Source organism: Parasteatoda tepidariorum, chromosome 2 (assembly GCF_982258835.1).
Source record: "Parasteatoda tepidariorum strain Cologne lab strain chromosome 2, Ptep-v5.0, whole genome shotgun sequence".
Taxonomy (NCBI): Eukaryota; Metazoa; Arthropoda; class Arachnida; order Araneae; family Theridiidae; genus Parasteatoda; species Parasteatoda tepidariorum.
This window is the reverse complement of record NC_141756.1, coordinates 19,554,428-19,576,524: the sequence shown is the minus strand read 5'-3', so window position 1 is coordinate 19,576,524 and position 22,097 is coordinate 19,554,428. Positions and strand designations below refer to the sequence as shown.

The 22,097-nt window shown below is 25.2% G+C and overlaps 1 protein-coding gene across 3 annotated transcripts; it reads left to right on the top strand.

The window, feature by feature from the left end:
• Positions 1–2,940: 2,940 nt before the first annotated feature.
• On the top strand, positions 2,941–21,847 carry LOC147814583 (uncharacterized). Of its 3 annotated transcripts, none has more exons than XM_087155640.1 (14): positions 2,941–3,078; positions 8,353–8,436; positions 9,554–9,601; positions 9,814–9,855; positions 11,318–11,365; positions 13,305–13,367; positions 14,083–14,130; positions 15,357–15,404; positions 15,498–15,545; positions 15,697–15,753; positions 16,663–16,728; positions 17,296–17,343; positions 19,445–19,516; positions 21,571–21,847. In XM_087155640.1, the coding sequence occupies exons 1-13, from the start codon at positions 3,067–3,069 to the stop codon at positions 19,514–19,516; spliced, it is 684 nt and encodes a 227-aa protein (XP_087011766.1). In that variant the 5' UTR covers positions 2,941–3,066; the 3' UTR covers positions 21,571–21,847. The 3 variants fall into 3 exon arrangements, with proteins under 3 accessions (XP_087011766.1, XP_087011772.1, XP_087011761.1); XM_087155646.1 differs by lacking the exon at positions 2,941–3,078 and adding an exon at positions 4,957–5,061 and having other exon boundaries at positions 14,086–14,130; positions 21,571–21,845; XM_087155635.1 differs by lacking the exon at positions 2,941–3,078 and adding an exon at positions 4,957–5,061 and having other exon boundaries at positions 21,571–21,845.
• The last annotated feature ends 250 nt before the right edge of the window (positions 21,848–22,097 follow it).

Sequence of the window (22,097 nt, the reverse complement as noted above, 5' to 3'; positions counted from 1 at the left end):
GTATTTTATAAATTTATTTCATTCAATAAGCCATTCAAGACTATTCATAAAGTCATAACATTAAGTTAGATCATTCATAATATGAAGTAAACCTTTCATAAAGTTTCACGTGAAAGATAATAAAATTTAATTTTATTAGATTTCACAAGGTATTGCTCATAATATTTATTTGGTATATTTTTTTACAGTTTTTTTAGAAAGAAAAATTTTATCGAGAAGTATGGGACTCAAAAATAACCACCCTGAATGAACAAAGAGAATATTTTTTTTTTTTTTTTTTTTTGAAGTGGTATGCTTCTTTAGATTCATAAGAAGGCAATTTAGGGCAAAAGAAAACTTTACATTGATAGCAGAAAACAGTTTCCTCTTAAAAATGAGAAAGTGGTTTCGGAAGTAGGTTTTGAAAATGCACGAGGAAATGAATTCGTCAACAAATCCATTTCTCCAAATTTTAGTTTTATTTCTTTATTTATTTATACATATTTTTGACATTTTTCAATTACATTTATTTTTTTAAGTAGTTGAATTTAGTTAGAGGAAGGGACGAAAAAAAGAAGTAATTTAATTCAAATTTAGATTTTTAAATTTTTTTTACGAAATTTATTCATTAAGTTTTTCAATGTAGCATGACCTTTTTTTATTTGGCTAGTTTAATTCCTAGTAAAATTCATCAAAATGGAAAAATTATTTAGGGAAAAAAATCGAATGCTTTTGATTTAAGAATTATTTTATGTTAAAATAAGTTGAAATATAAATTATTTTACTTTGAATAATGTCCGTAGAGATTATGATATGAACTGAGCACTCCCCCCCCCCAAATATCCTCATTCACAAATTTCTTCTGAGAACTGGTTGCAACTTTAAAAGCACACCTTAATTCTTTTGTTCTTTTTGTGGGCGGACATCGACTAGTTTCGTTATCAGTTCTTGTTGAAATACGGAGATTGCCTCGCAAGTTATAAAATCAATTTGTTGTTTTACAGAGTTAAATATTTTATCATAAATAGATATTTTTAAAGTATTATTATTATACTCATCTATAAAATGAAATGGGGTGTATTCCTTAATTCTATTCCCAGGTTTTCATTAAAGGTTCTCTTTCGCATTAAAAATTTACGATAGGCCAGTCGTCAAATTTAGTTAATTTATTTCCTCACCTGCACTAAGTATTCATATTCATTAAAACAAAGCGGAATTAAATTGCGAAGAGGGGATCTATTTGCTGTTTTTAACACCCATTTCGTTTATTATCTCAATGATTAATAGTAAAACAATTAAAAGAAACTATTTTTTTCTTTACCATCAGTTTAAACGATTATTACAGTCATTCTTTTGCATCAAATTGCCAACATATTGATTAAGGATTACACCAAGATTTTGAGATATCGTTAAATTACGAATATTACGTAAGTTTACAGGTAAGAAGGGGGTTTGCAATTTGCTTAGGTAAGACATTAAATTTTCTTTAACTTAAAGAATTTTTTATCAAATGCAAAATTAGTTTCATATATACAAATCAATTGCAGTTTTACATAAAAATTATTATTTTTTGTATTCTTTTATGTGTGCAATTTGATTATTTCTGTTGATATGAGTAGAAAAAGTCCAGAACTTTTGAGAAATCTTATTACGCTTGATTTGAACGACCTTGAAATATAATGAATTATTAAAATTTATCAAAGGTTATAAATTGAGCAATTTTTATTCTTGCGTAAAAGTTATCCAATAGACAATTTAAAGGTATAAAAATAGATTATTATTATTATATCATTTGTGACAAAACTCGATTAAATAATAGAAATTTAAAAATGGGTGAGCTTTAAAACAATGATCATAACATTTCCCTCTTGGAACATCAGTGTTCTAATCGTGGCACCCCCTTTTTTTTTTTAAAGAGAATTTAGATGTAGAGGGGGAGGAAACAAGGTATTCCGCGATAAGTATTCTAGAGCTAGTTGGTGGTGCTTGTGTCGTCGCTGAGTCGGAATATTTTTCATAACAGCATTACTACATACGGCTACAGGTGGCTTGAGCTATGGCTTTATATTGTCATTCAAGTCATCGTATTTTCTTACTATCTCTTTTTCGAAGATATATATTATATTATATAGGATATATATATATATTTTATATAATATAATATTAGAGAATCTTAAATCTCATGATAAAGAGAAGATATAAGAGAGATATTTCTCGCATTTTATTAGGTTATTTGCACAATAACGTTATTCGTATATGTGCAAATTTGTGTAGAATTCAAAGTACATTAGAAGTACGAAGAAATATTTTTCAGCTTTATTTTGTTAACTTTTGAGCACATATTTTTTCATCATTTGCTTCGATTATCCTTTCAGTATTTATAATGATCACATTTTTATATTTTCAGCAGTTATGTGCTTAATTTGTACTTTTAGTCTTAACTATTTTAAAGATATTTCCCAATTAGTAGTAAACACAATATTATATAGTTTTCGATTATAGGGATATCAGTAGTTAGAGCTAAATATTAACTTTGTGTAAATAACGTAGCATGAATATGGGTACATATTTTTAACATTATTCTGTAACATAGAAATATTAATTAAAATTCTGTTTTGATGAGTTTTTTTTAAACTTTTCCTTTTCTGAATAAGTTGTTATAGATTGTCTTTTGCAACATATTTGTGAGGTAAAAAAATGTGATTTAAGAATTTCTTAAAAGAAAAAATACTTTTATTTTAATGAACTGAAAATTAAAATATTGCTGTTAAGGTTACAAATTTTTAAATTCTTACATGACAACCCAAAGGTATTAAAATAGATCATTATTAAATCATTATTAACAAAACATGATTAAATAATGCAAAAATTAAAATGCGTAGTCTTTAAAACGGGAAAAGGAAAGAGGGCGCTATTATCATTTCCGCCCTTAGAACATCAGAGTTCTAAGCGTGCAATCCCTTTTTAAAGAGAACTTAGGGGTATGTGTGGAGGGGGGGGGGAGAAATGTGATATTACTCTTCAAGTATTTTGTACTGGTGTTTGTTGTGTCCGTGCAGAATATTTTGAGCTGTGTCTTTGCTGAATATGGCTTGTCACGTAAGTTATTGAATTTTCATACATTTTCTTTTTTTCGCGTCTCTTTAAATATATATTTCCTGTTATTTTATTCAGTTGTTTAACGTTTTTTAATCGCACGTTTCTATTATGTTTCTTAATCACACATGTGTAAATAAGCATGAAATCTAAACTATATTAGATGTAGGAAAAATATATTCCATAGCTCTATTTTGTAAATTTTAAAGCATATATGTTTTGTTATTTATCTTTATTGGGCTTTCTATGTTTATAAGGAACACGTTTTCATTATATAGTTAGTCACTTGCTAACTTTATACTTTAAAAGTTTAACTAATTTAATGATATCTCCTTATTAGTAGTAAACCTTATATTATATAGTTTTGGATTATAGACTTAACTGTAATTAGCATTAAATATTAAATTTCTTTAAGTAACGTTGCAGAAATTTGGTTTCATAATTTTAATTGTATCAGGCTGCAAAGAATTTTTAAATAAAAATTTAGTTTGGTTGATTTTTTTTTAAAGTTGTAATATTTTATTGTTTGAATTTCGGGAAGTTTTAAACATTCTATAATAACATGTTTCGGAGAAGAAAAAAAAATTATATATGAAATTTTTCGTTTAATGTATAAATTTTTTTATTTAAAAAGATTAAAATTTTTTAATTTAATTTTATTTAGCAAAAAATATTGTCTGGTAATCCTTATATCTAGTTATTTTTCTTTAACGATAAGCTATTAATTTTTGAATTCTCAATTGTATGTTAATAACTTTGTAATTTAAAAAGGGGCTATGATGTATTTTATTCAATGTCAGAAATAGTGATAATTTGTTTATAGTTAAATGTTGTAAAATTGTAATTAGATTATATTTTTATTATTTTTTAATAAATGGTGCATTTATAAAAATAAAACAATTATTGATTAGTTATAAATAATTAAAACATATTAATGATTTTTGCACTTATCGAGCAACTTAAGAATTGATTTTTATTTTATCAAATTATTATCGTCCTCTTTTTAAATATAATTATTATAATTATATGTTTTGATATTTTTAATTTTTTCAATAGCTTGTTATATATTGTAAGCACGATTTCTTTAATACACTTTTCTAAAATTTGTGACTTAAAAATTCCTCAAGAGTAAAAATATTTCTATTTAAGTAAATGTAAAATTTGTATGTGACCCAAAAATAAACCAAAGAGATATTTAACAATTCATTTTAGTATAAATAAATATTTTATTCCTTTTTAACTTTATTATTAAAGTTATTATTAAAACTTGAATATTATAATTTTAAGTATTATATCAGAAATTAGTAACAATTTCATTGAAACAACTATTTTAAAGATATTTCCTAATTAGTAGTAAACACAATAATATATAGTTTTCGATTATGGAGATATCAGTAGTTAGTGCTAAATATTAATTTTGTGTAAATAACGTAGCATGAATATGAGTACATATTTTTAACATTATTCTGTAACCTAGAAATATTAATTAAAATTCTGTTTTGATGAGTTTTTTTAAACTTTTCTTTTTCTGAATAATTTGTTACAGATTGTCTTTTGTAACATATTTGTGAGGTAAAAAAATGTGATTTAAAAATTTCTCAAAAGAAAAAATATTTTTATTTTAGTGAACAGAAAATTAAAATATTGCTGTTAATCAAAGTTTACAAATTTTAAATATTTACATGACAATCCAAAGGTATTAAGATAGATCATTATTAAATCATAAGTAGCAAAACATGATTAAATAATACAAAAATTAAAATGCGTAATCTTTAAAACGGGAAAAAGGAAAGAGGGCGCTATTATCATTTCCGCCCTTAGAACATCAGAGTTCTAAGCGTGCAATCCCTTTTTAAAGAGAACTTAGGGGGGTGTGTGTGTGGGGGGGAAGAAATGTGATATTACTCTTCAAGTATTTTGTACTGGTGGTAGTTGTGTCCGTGCAGAATATTTTGAGCTGTGTCTTTGCTGAATATGGCTTGTCACGTAAGTTATAGAATTTTCATACATTTTTTTTCCCCGCGTCTCTTTAAATATATATTTCCTGTTATTTTACTCAGTTGCTTAACGTTTTTTAATCGTACGTTTCTATAATGTTTCTTAATCAAATATATGTAAATAAGCATGAAATCTAAACTATATTAAATGTAGGAAAAACATATTCCATAGCTCTATTTTGTAAATTTTAAAGCATATATTTTTTGTTATTTATATTTATTTGGCTTTCAATGTTTATAAAGAACACATTTTCATTATATAGTTAGTCATTTGCATACCTTATACTTTAAAAGTTTAACTAATTTAAGGATATCTCCTTATTAGTAGTAAGCCTTATATTATATAGTTTTGGATTATAGACTTAACTTTAATTAGCATTAAATATTAAATTTCTTTAAGTAACGTTGCAGAAATTTGGGTTCATAATGTTAATTGTATCCGGTTACAAAGAATTTTTAAATAAAAATTTCGTTTGGTGGAATTTTTTTTTTCTTCGCAATATTTATTGTTTGAATTTCGGGAAGTTTTAAAATATTCCATAATAACATGTTTCGGAGAAGAAAATTTTTTTTCTTTTAATGTATAAATGTTTTTACTTAAAAAAATTAAAAATTTTTAATTTAATTTTATTTAGTAAAACATATTGCTTGGTAATATTTATCTCTTTAACGATAAACTATATTTTTTGAATTCTCAATTGTATGTTAATAACTTTATAATTTAAAAAGAGGCTATGATGTATTTTATTCAATTTCAGGAGTAGTGATAATTTGTTTATAGCTAAATATTATAAAATTGTAATTAGATTATATTTTTATTATTTGTTATAAATGGTGCTTTTATAAAATTAAAACAATTATTAATTGGTTATAAAGTAGCAACTTAGAATTGATTTTTGTTTTTATCAAATTATTATCGCCGTTTTTTAAATATAATTATTTTTTTAAAAATATTTTTAATTTTTTCAATAGCTTGTTACATGTTGTAAGCACGATTTCTTTAATACACTTTTCTAAAATTTGTGATTTAAAAATTTCTCAAGAGTAAAAATATTTCTATTTAAATAAACGTAAAAATAGTATGTGACCCAAAAATAAACCACAGAGATATTTAACAATTTATTTTAGTAAAAATAAATATTTTATTCCTTTTAACTTTATAATTAAAGTTTGTATTAAAACTTGAATATTATAACTTTAAGTATTATATCAGAAATCAGTAATAATTTTATATATATATATATATATATATATATATATATATATATATATATATATATATATATATATATATATATATATATATATATATATATATATATATATATATATATAGATATATATATATATATATATATATATATATATATATATATATATATATATATATATATATATAGATATATATATATATATATATATATATATATATATATATATATATATATATATATATATATATATATATATATATATATATATATATATATATATATATATATAAATCATTTACTAATTATTTTTTTATTTTGTTTTGAATCGGAAACTGATTTTATGCTTGTATAAGTAAACCCTCTAATTTTTTATGAATGAAAGATAGTAGCTATTTCAGTAAAATTATTACTGATTTCTGATATAATACTTAAAATTATAATATTCAAGTTTTAATGCAAACTTTATTTATAAAGTTAAAAGGAATAAAATATTTATTTTTTTGACAATTTTTTTGAAGAATTGGCCCGTTCATTTATTTATTTTTTCGACTCAAATCACTCCAGCTTTCGATTAAATCCTATGAGCAGCAAGTCTTGAATTTTAAAAGTTTATCGTCATCCTGATTACGCATATCCCTTAAGAGTGTGAGTCAGAACGCAAGCTGAGCTGAATCGTTTTTGAAATCGTTGTTTTGCTAGAAAACTGCAGCAATTCAATGTGGAAGATTTAAATTTTAAAGTACATAGTCAGTGATAACAAATTTTTATGCAAAGCTGTGAATTCTAATACTCTCTGTCAATCACCAGATATAACCCAATAAGAGTAAAAGTCTTGCTGATTTCATGAAATAGTTGATTATTAGCTAAAGCAATCCGCCAAATCAAAAATTTTTTTTAGTCTAATGTACCAGTACTCTTCCCACCTAAAAATAAAAATACCAATCTTTAGGTACTGTAGAGACCATCATTAACAAGTTCAGTGTCGGGGCTCGCCCATGGGATGTTCGTCAGACAGTAGTTGTTGTTTTTATAGGGTTTGCTTCTTTTATAATTTAATTAGTGAACAGGGTGATCAAAAAAAGTAAATAAATTGTTGAGTTTTTTTTTCTTAAATAAAATAGTTTTAAAAATTATATTTTATTTTTTGTTAAACAGTTTTAAAATATTCAGCTTTCTCTGCATTATAATTCTCATTTTAATTACTTGTGAAAGAATTTTGATCGATTGATTTTAAATGACAATAGACCTGATGTTTTTCAAGTAAATTGAAATATTTACTTACATCTGTGCTACTAAGAACAGTTCTTCCTCCAGCTTGGAGGAAATAAATGAATTATTTAAACGCAGCACTTTCTTCCATCTGCCTTACTTTTTTATGTTTTTGACTAAAGGGAAGAGAGATTGCGAACTATTAATACAAAATTCTCTCTTAGAATAAAATTCCTATAAGAATCGGAAAATAGTTTCCTTCTTTATTTTTGCTTACGAGAAATTTGAATGTTTATTGGCTAAACGGTAGGAAGGCGCGGTTTTGACGCAATGTCGGAATGGATTATTTTTGTAGAAGGCGGAGCAAAGAGTTCTCTTGTCCTGCCTACTAGTGGAAGCGAAATATAGATGGACCTTTCCTTTTTTTTTTCCTTTCCATTAATGAACTTTAAATAAGCCGACAGTCTGTTTTCATTAAACAAAGCATTGCATTTTGAAATATTCAAGACAAGCAATTGCTTAAGCATGCGAAATAAAATTTGAGTTTTATTTATATGCATTAGTAGGTATTTTTTTTTAATAAAAAAATATTGCAAAATATTGACTATTTTAAAAAACTTACATTTTCTTATGGGAAAAAAAAATAAGTGTCGCTTTAAAGAAAAAAATAAAATACTTAAGTAAAAAATATAAAATAATGTTACATGGACCCTGATGTTTCCTAAAACTTGAATATTTTAATAAGTGTTTCGCATTGGCAAAAATATTGGGGAAAACTGTTATAGAGAATAAGGCAAAGGCTGTATAGGTCATTTATTTTATGCACAAGAAAAAAATGTAATTTATCTCTTTGATAGATTGATATTCCAACCATTGATCCCTATTATGATGCGACCGGAATTGCTGCGGAAATCGAGTTGCTATTAAGTGATGAACAGCAGGTGAGTAATAGATATTTGATACTAAATTATTATTATTAGTCAAATTATTATTGACAAGAATTTAAATTTTTCCTTACGTTTTGGTGAAATATTTTAATGATTAATGTTAACATAACCAGTTTTTGTGTCAATGTGCTTATGTCTAAATAGCACTATTCAATTAAAACGAAGTGCATTTCAAGTAATAAAAAATTTCCTTTTTAAAATCACCGCTTCTGTTATATATTTTAAGAATATCTATCATAGTTTAAAATGATGCATAAGTTTATGTTCAAGTTCTCACAGTTAAAATTCAATTTATCTTCAAATAAAAATACAAAAATGTTATATAATTATTATTATTATTGACAAGCATTTCAAAGTTTCTTTACGTGTAAGATGTTTTGCAGCAACTGTCCAATTTTAAATAATGGACGAAATTCGGTTTATTAATAAATAATGCTTAAAAGATTTTAATGATAAATGCTAAAGTGATCAAATTTCGCCTTAATTTGATTAAGTCTAAGTAGTAGTATTATATAAAAGAAATGCATTTCAAGTAATTAAAAAAATAATTCATTTTTGCTTTAAAATGCAAGGTGTTTTGTAAGCACCGCTTTTAATTTTAAGAATCTCTTTCACACATCATGAAATGATGCGCAAATGTTTGTTCAAGTTAAAAAAAAGAAGAAAAAAAACACAAAAATGTTTTGATATAGAACCTGATTTTGCTGTTTTTAATTTAGCTTTATTGAATAATGATTCGTTAGATTTGAAACACTTCTTTGTTTTTCTCGTCTTAAACATTAATTTAAGCCTACTATTGTGTAGATAATTTGAATTTTTTTTTAGACCGAGATTTTAGAATTATATATTTAAGTTGATGTTAATCAGGGTTTTCTGAGATATAAATTGTTATTAGCATTAAATTATTATGGAAAAACTTACCAGGTTTCACTTTTTCTATTTGTAAAAATGGGTCTTTGGTTTGTAACAATCTTCCTTTCAATGAAAAATTTTGTCATAACTTTCATTTTTTCTGGAATTTGACGTATAAATAAATATATACTATATTATGAATTTTTTATTTTGTGAAAATTTTTAAAAACACCGTTTTATTTGTTAAAATTCTTTTTAGTCAAGTCCATCGTATTCTTCGGATGACTCGTCGAAAGAAAAAATCTCAGTAAGTATTAAATTTTTGAAGTATCGAAAATGATACAATTGTTTAAATAATAATTTTGGTTCCAAATTTTTTTCTCTATAAAAGCAGAATGTTGTTAAATTCTGTTGTTTCACTTGAATATTGTTTGAGTTTCACATGTATCTTGAGTAAATTTTTTAAAAGATATAAGCGTTTCAATTTCTGGTAATTTAAATTTTATTTCTCTTTATTAGTTGACTCCTGATACTGATGAATCGTCGGGAGAAGAGAAGATTGTAAGTATTGAGTAAAGAATCTAATTAAAATTTTAATTGAATATGATTTCAGACTTTTTAAAAAACTTTTTCGATATAATTATTTTCAAAAACTCAAATTTTATTATTTAATTTAAATATAGTAAAATTGGTAGCGTTTAAAATTTTTTCTCAGATTTCATATTTGGAATGGATGAGTACATTACTTTTCAGGTGATCCCTTTGTATTATTCAGAACCTACTGATAGATTTTTCCTTCTGAAATTACGGTAAAATAACCGACAGCAGTCTGTCCATCAGATTAACTATAAAGTTTATGGTTAGAGACATTTCTTTACCGTTACCGGTTTAAAACTGTTTACGACTGCTACTGTTAAAAATCCATGAATGCAAAACTATACGGTTTTGTAACCATTTACAACCAGCATAGATTCTAAAATTAAACTTGAACGGAAATTGGAGCTCTGCTGCTGTTGAGCCATTTATGTGGGAATGGTTCAATATATATAATGCATGATCACTGAAGAGTGGAGGACTCTGGAAACTATTTATGTACTGTAGAAATGGGAGCAATATTGTACTATCAACACTGGGATTCGAACCCCTTTTTAGTCGGTCATGTGATGGACCGTTTAGCCAAAGCCTCCTACTCTAGGTGGCTTTGGTTTAGCCCTCTCATCTATAGTATGTATTACGGAGCAAAATGGCTTCCATTTGAAGCGGGTGGAATTCTGGTTATTTAATCATATCAGGAAAAAACGATCGATAAAGCTTTTTTTCACGCTTAACAGCTTGAATATTATTTTTTATGGTAATTTAACCATTTTGGTTGAATAGGGTGAAACAACAATTGAATAAATCGCTAGTTAACCATTTTTACCCAGAAATTTCTAACAGTGCACTAACTGATATTATGGTTTTTTAAAATCTAAACTTTTACCACATAAATTTAGTACCACTGATTTAAATGCGTATGATTCGTGACAGCCTTCTAAAAAAACTATGTTGATTTTTGCTTTTTAAAAGATTTTTTTTTTTAATGTGCTAAGTAATTAAAAATATAGGGCTTTTATTTTTTTTTTAAAAGAAAAGCGCAATTTTCGTAAGAGAATCTTGAAAAACAGAATAAAATGTTATGTCCATGTCACTGAAGAGTTAAAAACATTTCCTTAATTAGTTATTTCCCTTTACCGCATTTTCAACAACCATTTTTTAAATATATTTTTTAAGCTAAGTTTATTTTCTTAATACGTATTTTGAGTTGCCCATTTTCGTAAAAACGCATTTTGAGCTGAGTCCATTTCTTTAAACACGTATTTTGAGCTATGTTTGAAAAAAAAAATTCTCCGGATGTGTATTAAATTGTAATATAACGTTTAAGGAAATTATGTACTTACATTTATTTTGCTGTTTAAATTATCAAAATGATAGAAAATAAAAATGTGAAAAAAGTTATTTATTCATTTATTTTTTAAAAAATTAGAAAGAAGCACCTGATAACTCGTCTCCTGTACCTGAAGATGATTTGGAAGTAAGAATAATTTTGTTATTATCAGGTTTTTATTTCTCTCTTTAGTGACAAAATGTCCAATTCAATTATCATTTCAGTGACTATTTAGTGACAAAATATTTTAAAAGTATAAATTTTGTCACATTTGCTCAACGATAATTTTAATTAAAATTACAAATAAATTTTGAATATCACATTTCAAATTATACGTATATAGTTAATCTTTCTTTTGGCGAGTTAAACTTCTAGCTCATAGTAAATCTAATAGAATAAAACCGCACCAGAATATACAACATATAATTAAGAGTTAAAGATTGTGTATTAGGTGCGCACAGTATGGTATCCGTGTTGGAGGATGATAAAAAAATTAATACCACAGTGCCTATATTAAACATTATACCACTAATACTTAGAACGGCAATACCAGTAGTATTTAAGGCTATATTTAATTCTTAAATAAAAGGCGTCATAAAAACTGGTATCTTAGGTTAAATATTAAAGGCGTCGGTAAGACTCGGGCGAACTTTAAAATGAACACCGATTCAAAAATAATTACATAAATATTAGTATCTTTACTAATAATATTCGATAACTGCAATTGACTAACTTGTGCCGTGGTAGCTCAGGGGATAGAGCGTTCACCTTCCAATGAGTTAAACCAAGCTCGAATCCCAGCGATGGCTTATTGATAGGAATTCTGCACCCGGCACGCACACATCACAGTGATGACGTAAGATACCCTCAATGGTAGACGGATCCTGAATGGTAGAGGGATCCGCTTTGCCGTCAGGATAAGCATGAGAGGTTTTCGTGGTTTTCTTTCCATGCAACGCAAATGCGATTTAGTTCCATCAAAAAGTTTTCGATGGCGATTTTCTCCCAATACTAGATTCACGAGTTTCTTTGTTATCTGGATTGGGTTTGAAATTACAAGGCTATGGAGTTGAACATTAGTAGTCCTAAACCCGAAAATTGCGTCGGTTGTTCAACGACGGATATAAAATAAAATAATACTGATTAATTTAATTAATAGGTTAAATTAATAGGTTAATTAGGGTCGTTAAAAGTCTAAATTATTGGAGAATAGAAATTGATTCATCGAGGAAAAAGCATAAAAAATTACCTCATTATTATTGTCACTAATGATGCTTAATTAATTTCAGCAATAATTATTAGTCTCAATAATGTTAATTGAAGCTTTTAAATAGTACACCTACTATTGGTACTGTAGAAATAGGCTTTGAAACAGATAACTAAGGTTGAAATTGTTGATTGTGGTGATTTTTTGACTATCAGGTGTTGAAGTCAAACAATAGCTATCTGCCAAATTAATTGTTATATGCCAATAGTTATATTTCAATTTGACTCAATCTAATTAATCTTTATTTTGATTATGCGAACTTCTAAAAACATGCCATGCTTAATCTGATAACATAAAATTACAGGGAAGGGTAATAATTAATACTAATAATAACAAAAACTGCAACTATTTTAGTTAAATTAATTGCATCACCAGATGTCTGTCAGTTGGTAACTTTGTCAGTAAGTCTTTCAGCTGTTTGTATAACTTCGTAGTGTTGATTGACACAGATTCTTATTGATGATTATTTCGTTTCTTACTGATGACTATTCGATTCAGCTAGTCATAATAATAATTAGTTGTATAAATTTTTTTTTGTTAAACTAAGTATTATTATTGAACATTCTTTTTTGTTTTTCGTTTTAAGCATATCGTAATGAATATTATTTTTGTTGGTATTATTATTCGCCATTGCTGTGAGATTTTAATTTAGATAATAATCCAAAAACTGAAAATTTACAATTACAATTTTATGTATTGAAAGCAATATTTTTTAAGAAATGTAATTAATAGAGTTTTTTTTTTAAAAATTAAGATTTATTTGAATTGCTAAAATAATGAACATTGCATAATTAATCGTTTTTACTTTTTTCAAAACAGGTTCTGGCTATTTTCATTGATAAGCTTTTAGCAAAAGACGAGAAGGAAAAATCTGCGTCTATGGTAAGATCTTTTGTTTTTAATTAAATTATAATTAAATTATAATTAAATTCTAATTAAGAAGATGAATTCTACTTCCTTAGATTTTTTTCCATAAATTCTGAATGTCTTTTTAATTATATCATACATACTTGTAAATATTAATACAATAATGTAATATTAATACAATAATTAATACAATAAGTAAATATAAATACAATACTTTTAATATTTTTTCTTTGCAAAATCAATAATAACTAAGTGCATTTTTTTATTAGCAGAAAATTGATGAGTAAATTATGAATAAATTATAATAAATTATAATTTTTTTATTAAATTGTAATTAAGAAGATGAATTTCATTTCCTTATACTTTTTTTTTTTCATAAATTCTTAAGTCTATTTTATTGTAACGTACATACTTGTAAATATTAATACAATAATGTTTTTAATCGAGTGCCTTTAATTTTTTTTTCTTTGCAAAATCAATAACTAATTGCATTTTTTTATTAGCAGAAAACTGATGAGTAAATTATGAATAAATTATGATTAATTTTAATTATTTTATTAAATTGTAATTAAGTAGATGATCCTTAGACTTTTTTTTCATTAATTCTTAAAGTCTATTTTATTATAACGTACATACTTGTAAATATTAATACAATAATGTTTTTAATCGAGTGCTTTTAATTTTTTTTTCTTCGCAAAATCAATAACAACTAATAGCATTTTTTTATTAGCAGAAAACTGATGAGTATAAGGAAATTTTGAAGATAAACGAAGTTTATGTAAGTATAGTATGATTGAAATTTAAAACAAAACATTGATTATTGATTTATTGTTAAGGGAAAATAGGTTACCTGCATCTTCTAAAAAAATGTTTTAAATTTCTGAATAAGAAGTTATATATTTATTGTTGTGAATCATTTAATTTTACAATAAACTTTCTGAAGTGCATGTGACGAAAAGATATTTCAAGACGCGAAAATAAATGACGCAAAATTTATGATATGTAAAAGTAAATGACTGCTCACATGACCAACGTAAGTTCCGATTTTCATTCATTGTTGTAAAAAATAGTTACTTATAATGTATTTGGCACAACAATGCCAAAAAAATTTCGAATCAAAAGTTATATCTAAAAGCCACATCTTTTCTCAGAATTTTTTTTTTTTTTTTTTTTTTTTTTACTGAAATATTCGTAAAAAAGATTAATGTGATAAGTCTATTGCTGAAATATGATCTTTATTTACAATTAATTACGTTATATGTTACAAATATTTTTACAACAGTTAGTAAAGTTATTAATGCACGTGATACGACAAAAAAGGCACACAATATTTACCAGAGTTTATTTTTTATTTTACTTGTTATAAAAATGTTAAATAACGTAAATGTCAAGCAGGCATTGTCATAAGCCTATTATATGATGTCTGTTTTTTCTTTCTTTATTAATATTCTTGATTTCTTTTTCTTTTTTGAATTTTAACTTGTAAAACCATGGCTGGCCACTCCTACTGCGTGAAAGAGGGTATTAGGGCATCTTTTCTTGATATTTTAATTTATTTGTAAATTTAATATTTTAATATTAACCATCAAATTTGCATGTAAGTGAATGCAAGCCTGTTTATAATTCTACGACTTAGAATATTGTAACAATAAAAATATGTTTGAATTATTATTATTTTTTAAAATGAACCCTTCTGTTTTAATCTCTCCATTTTATTAAGCAATTAAATGTATGAAAGAAAAATAATCATGCGAAAAAATTAATCCTGGTAAAAATTTGGAGAAATCTACACGTTAATTTTTAGTTGGTTATAGAAATCATTTTCGCCTTTTTTTTAAAATTTTACATTTGTGTCTTCGATACATAAATTTTGTTCTTCAACTGCATATTTTTTTACGAAAAGATTAAACTACGAATTGAATCATGTCTGATAAAATGTTATTATATTTTCTGTTTAAATTGAAAAATTAGCTTCTTTTTCATTCTTTTAAATTTTTTTTTCAGGAAATAGACTGTATAAAGGCTGATCTATTCAGAAGTTCTGAGAATTATGTAAGAATGGTTTTTAATTTCTTATTAAATACAAATATTTTTTGATGATTATTAATTACGTATTTTTAATAATTTTTCTTCTTTTTTTTACAGATGATTTCGAAAAAAGAAACAAATATTACGAATCTCGAAAAAGAATGTGTAAGTATTTCGTGTTTTCTATTAATAATTTCGTGTTTGACTATTAAAATTAATACTAAAAATAATTTTTTAGCTGTGAAAGTTCAGATGCATCTTTCATTTCATTCACTGTATTTACTTGTTAGTAATTGCTCATCTTTATCTTTTACAGAAGGCTTCGGAAGATAATATATTTGAAAAGGCTAGCCATGTCGAAGAGGAACTGAAGGTGAATATCTTGAGAGCATTTACCTAAAAAGAAATGCTGATATTAATTCGAATATTATTTTTTTACCTTCTTTAGACATTTAAACTATTATTTTTATATTTTCACTATTTTTCTTCCTTTATTTTTAAGAAAATTATTATTATACTCAATGTCGCTCTCATTAATAGCTCCCATTAATAGTAGGTCAAATGATGCACTTATTTCAACTTCTAGAGACCATAACACACATACTTGTAGACTAAAATTCTAAAAATTAAATTCTTATTCGATATTTGAATATTTTAAAATTCTGAGTTAATTTTTTTGAATACATAATCAAACAAATATTTTCATGCGTTTTTATAGAAACAATTTAATATATAATGATAAAATTTACAACTATTAATGAAATTCAAAAAAAAAAAAACATTTTTTTTTTGTTTTTTATTGAGTTTAGAAAAAACTTCATGTTTAACCAGAAAATTACTTTCATGTTATTTATCAACTTGCTTAGAAATATGTTTTATCATTGAGAATTCTTTTATTTTTCAAGGCTTTTGTTGCAGATAAAAACAACAAATTGATACGCAATATTAAAAACTTAAAAAAAAAAAAATGGTTTCATTCAGTTGATCAAATTATACATTTTATTTTTTTAATAATTAATATTTAATGTCTGAGATGCCATCTTATAATAAAACAGCTTTAATTTCCCAAAAAGTTTTAATTAAAAATCAAGCAATTTCGGGTATTTTTTAAAACTCAAATAATTTTTCACTTGATTTTTTTAATTTTAATTTTAAAATTATGTTAGTAAGCTTTAGGTTTCAAATATTTATCGTTATCTTATTTTGTTTTCATGAACAAGAATTCATTTGATCTCATAAATATTTATTTTTTCCTCTTGAAAATTATTAATTATGATTTTAGAAACTAGTAGAAGAGGAAGAAGCTTTAATACTGAAATTGACGAAAGCAAAGAAAGTTACTGAATCTGTAAGTCGTAATTCCCTTTAATTCTTTTATTTTCTTACATTTAAAATTACATTTTCCAATAAATATATACATATTAAGAGAACAAAGAGTTTATCTTAGAAATCATCCTTTAAAAATCATACGAATTGTGTTTTTTTTTTTTTTAAATTCATGCTTTTAAACATTATTTGATAAAGAGGACAGTGTTTTATTTTTATTTTATTACTACATTTGTAAACTTTATTTACAGAATTTTATTTTTGCAAGATTTTATATGTTTTGAATGAGTACTACTTGAGTACTATGAGTACTTACTCTACAAATGTATTGTATATGTAAATATTAAAGAGTTTTACAGATGAATATTAAAATACATTGCAAAATAAAAGATAATAAGAAAAAAAAAAAAGCTTTTCATTTTTCCGAAACTTGCTTTACTCATCAAATAAAACAATTAAAACAAAAACTGTATTTTACAATTGGAATATTTTTGGTTCGTTAAGAAATAAAACTTTATTTTTAAATGTCCCACAAGATGTAAGATCAAATTAAGATGATTTTATCAAGATGTTTAAATGTTTCTTTCAGGATCATAAGCCACGAAGAAAAAGGAAAAGAAAAAATGATAAGGAAAATGTAAGTTATTATTTTTCTTTTCTGTGTAAAATAAATAATGAAAATAATTTTACAGCATTATTTTTGTTTAGTTACTCTAATTTTAATTAAAAATAATCTATAATTTTTTAGCACTATTATAACTGTATTGCAATTTTCAAACAGTGAATTTAAAAAAAAATTTTAGACTGTTTTTTTTTTTTACTAAATCGGTCTCTGATGGGCCCGTTTTCTGTAAAATAAGCCTTTTGATGTAAAATAGACCTTTTGTAGCAAATCGTATAAGCTTTACATAGGCAAACAATTTTACATTTATTAATTTTTATCTCGCATATTTTTACCAGGTAAAGCAAAGAAACTCGCAACTTCAATACATTATTTTTATTACTAAATTATTTTTACTTTTAGAGAGGATTATTATGTAAGTAATATTTACTTAAACATTCTTTTTTTTAAAACTGAACTTAAAACCAATTCCAGAAAATTTTCTTAGGAAAAAAGAAAATATTAATTAGACGGTAAAATCTTCTAAGCGTGTAAAACTAAATATCAATTTTTCTACGACATCTTCATATTTTCTTTTTTTTTAAATTTATTTATGTATGAAATATATTATTTTAATTTATTTATGTATAAATATTCATCGACACTTTATTTGATTATTAGGATTTGAGTTTTAAAAATTCACCTTCTTCAATTTTTTTTTCAAAGCATGTGTTAATATTTGATTCCGTTATTTAATTAATATTTAGCATTAATTCAACTGTCACATTTGAGATCACCTTGTAGAACTTCGGAGATTGCTTTTAAATTCGATCATGAAATTTGATCATTAGAAAAACTATTGAGGGTAAAATCTTTTCTTTTTATGGATTAATGTGCAATGAGCAAAATAAATAAATTAATTAATTAATAAAAATTAATAAATAAATAAATAAATAAGCAAGTGGACTGCTCTAAAAAGCTTTCGATTCAATGATCGGATCTTCACGTTCTAGGACTCAATCTTAATGGTTTAAGGGAATAACTTTATATATGCTAATTAGTTAGTTAAGAGGATATTTTAAGTTACGAAATCAGATACAGAAACACATTTGTTCAAAGTGGTTCGAAAGTAGGTTGATTTTAAATATATATTCTAATTAATTTACTATGTATTATTAATTTTAATATTATTTATAATCATAACTATAATTAGTTGAAAGTTAATAAATTAGTTAATATAATTAATTTATAATTATTAATTTTAATATTATTCATATTCATTATTTATATTCATAATTAGTTAATTAAATTAATAAATTAGTTGATATAATTAATTTACAATTATTAATTTAAATATGTCGATAGTTCATATTTTAACTTACAAATCAGTGAAAGATGATTTCAGATATAGAAATATACCTTCTCTGAATTAACATACTTTTTTGACGACAGATTAAGGAAAGGGATAGCAGCTATCTGGGAAATGCGGTTTCAATAGTCTGGACAGGAGAGAGCTCCAAAGCTTGAACCCCTTAATGTTAATTTTACTTTTTTTGGATATTTCACAATGTCTCAAGAACATTTTAAGTGGATTGAAGAATGTTTGTACACAATTATAAAATATATTTTTCTAAAGCAAAATATAACTTTTAATAAATATTGATTATTTTTTATTATTTTATTTAAAAACAGTCGAAATTTTTTTTTAAATTTTAAGGTATGCAATTTTTTATATCATTTTAAAAAATACAATTTTAAATAGCAAAAGTAAATTTTTTCTTTTTAACGAAGTCAGTTGAATAGCTCCTGATAAATCAAATTTTGAAAAAGTCATATTTTTAAAATTAAAAAGACATGTGAATTCAGAAGAAAGTGTCTTTTTGTGTCTGATTTTATAACTTAAATCATCCTATTAATTAGTTTAAGCGAGGTCACTCCCTCGAGCCATTAAGATTGAGTCCCAAAACGCGAAAATCCGATATTTAAAATAAAAGTTATTTAGGGGTTAATTTTTTATTTTGTGTACTGAACACATAATGCAGTAGTATTACTATCTGCCTCAAGTTTTTCGTTGTACATTTTATATGATCAGTTTTATTAAAATGCCTAAAAATAATAGTCGGAAATTTTTTTTTAGGAGTGCTCAGATGGTTTTTACGTTTCCATCTCTGAGCGTGCGAAGAATAATAAAAGAAGCTGTCGAAAATGAGTAAGTTTTTTTCTTCTTTTTTTTCTTACTATTACTTGCATTATTTTTAAGTTTTTCACACATTCGCCTTCAAAACATTTCATGTTTAGCTTTAAACGGTTATAGGAATCGATTGATTAAATATAAATTTTCCTGATTATACAATTCATACACTCCAAAAATGTACAAAAAGGAAGGAAAAAAAATAGTCGACATGAGCAAAAAAAAGAAGGTGGTATTCATTTTCAATATGTTCACTTCAATATGTCGGTACCAACTGAAATATGTTGACTGTTTTTTCTTATTTATATTTTCTTCTTATATATTTTTTAAACTAAAAAAGTTTTTAATCGGGTAAGATCTTACAACTTTAGTTTTCAAGGACTATTTGTTTGATTACTACAGCTTTATTAAAAAGATAACCAATGACACATTTTACATAATTCTCGTTCATTTTAAGAAAAAGTATTTTTGAATAAAATACAGTGGAACCTGTCTAACCCACTCATTGACCACCCTCGGGACCAAGTCAAATGGCCGCTATATAGGGGTGGTCACTTTATGAAGACTCTTTAAAAAGGACTCTTTAAATACCTTACTCAGGTGCTCACTTTACCCAGGTGGTCACTTTTACTGGTTCCACTGTATAATCAGAGATATTCTGTAATACAAAGAGGGGTGGGTGTAGCTACTGAGTGTTCAATGTGTCCATGCGTGCGTAAGGATTTAGGCGTTCTTTTTCTTTTCTTTATTACCTTCGCATAGCAGATTGAAATATCTATCGCTGTTTATGGGCAAATAACTTTTTAAATGTTTTACACTTAAAAAAATGAATTTTTTGAATTTTTCTTTACTTTTTGGATAAAAACACTTCAGGCGGTAGGTATGTACTTTATTTATGTCGCCCTAGAGCTTCACAATGAGATTTTGATAAAGATCTGGGAAACATCCTTCAGTGATGCTTCAGGGAACCGTGTCTTTTACAATCAGTCCACTGCGGGACCATTTGAGACGAACAGAAAATGTCTGGGAATGCCTCTCGGGGGGAAAAAATACAGTGTTATTTTTTGAAATTTTCTAATATTCTTATTAACTATTTTTCTTCCGATTTTGGAATAAAATTTTTTATTCTTTCTTTAGTTTGGATTGGACGTTCTTTTTACTTCGCATTCTTCCTCATAAAACCTTGTATGACATTATTTTGCTTTCTAATCTCTCCATTTCATTTCATTTTATTTTATTTTGTAACTGGCCCTGAACAGCTGAACCAATTCTGAGTTTAAGACTATTAATGTTCAGCACCGTAGTGTTGCAATTTTAAACCCAACCCTGAAGACAAGGGAACTCTTTGATCAAGCATTGGGGTAAACTTCGTAGAGGACCGTTTGATGGAACTAACACGTATTTTCGTTCCACGGTGATAAAAACCTCCAATGGTAAAAAAAGAAAAAAAAACGTAGTTTAAGTGCCTTACGCTTGAAGCAAATCTATAATTTTAAACTGTATATACCATCTTGCTGTAAAGAATTATCTCTGCTTTATAACGGACAAATAATAAAAAAATATTTGAAACGTTTTTAACCATTTTTAAAAATCACCAATTTTTTTGAATTTTTTTTCACTCAGATAAAGATTATCAAAATCAGTGCCTTATTCTTATTTTTTAGAAATTTTTATGAGCACAGAAAATGCAGCTTCGGAGTAAATTTCAAAATATTTAAAAATGAGACCACAAACGGCTTTCATTTTCTTCAAAATGCAGCTTTTCTCCATTTTGCACCATTTTCATAACGAACATGAAGGCGCTTGTGAAAAATAGGCTAAGCTTGATCAAGCGGTCATGAGTAACAAAAAAAGCATCATTTCATGCAACGTCGAACAAAATAGCCCTTAAAATTCTTTTTCATAAGCTTTAGTAAATAAAAATGTTTATTTAAATATTTTCTAAGCTGATTTCTGTTACAATTAATAAAGCTAGTGGTGAAATGAACCTGACTGAGATAACACCAAAACAGTATTTAAAGATGCATGCAATTTTTTTAAATTATTAATTTTGTTAATTTATTTATTTTTAGATTTTGAGAAAAATCCTGTTTGAGAGATTGGATATAAGAAATGGAAAATAGAATATCAACATGAGAAGAAAAAAAAAAGAAATAAAAATAGAAAAAAAGAAGAAAAAGAAATTTTTTTTTCACATCATTAGAACTGAAATGAATATATTGTCCTGAATGAAATGTATTGTGTATGTCTTTATATGCATGTTTAATTGATGTAAATGTTCAAATTATTCATTATCATACTATTAAATATTCATCGATTCACAGTTATAGTACAACACAAATGACGATAATCATGTAAATTTGAAAGATTTTTGTAAATAAGTTTAATAAACACTTTTGTTTTTGTATTATACAGATTATTAAGCGAATCATTCCAATTCGAATTGAAAATCCTGATAATTTTCATAAGGACTATAAGATAAAGGAAAATGGTGCAATTCGAAAAGTTTAATTAGTTCCTAGATATTTATTCAGGATGCTTTTTTGTACTAGTCTTTATCAATTTAAACAGATAAACATACATTTCCTTATATGATTTG

What these genes read in the sequence shown, in the direction of transcription:
- LOC147814583 (XM_087155640.1), top strand. An exon ending in TCAGAAGTTCTGAGAATTAT is followed by an intron (nt 15,405 to 15,497) that starts GTAAGAATGGTT and finishes TTTTTTTTACAG; the next exon opens with ATGATTTCGAAAAAAGAAAC. An exon ending in CAAAGAAAGTTACTGAATCT is followed by an intron (nt 16,729 to 17,295) that starts GTAAGTCGTAAT and finishes TGTTTCTTTCAG; the next exon opens with GATCATAAGCCACGAAGAAA.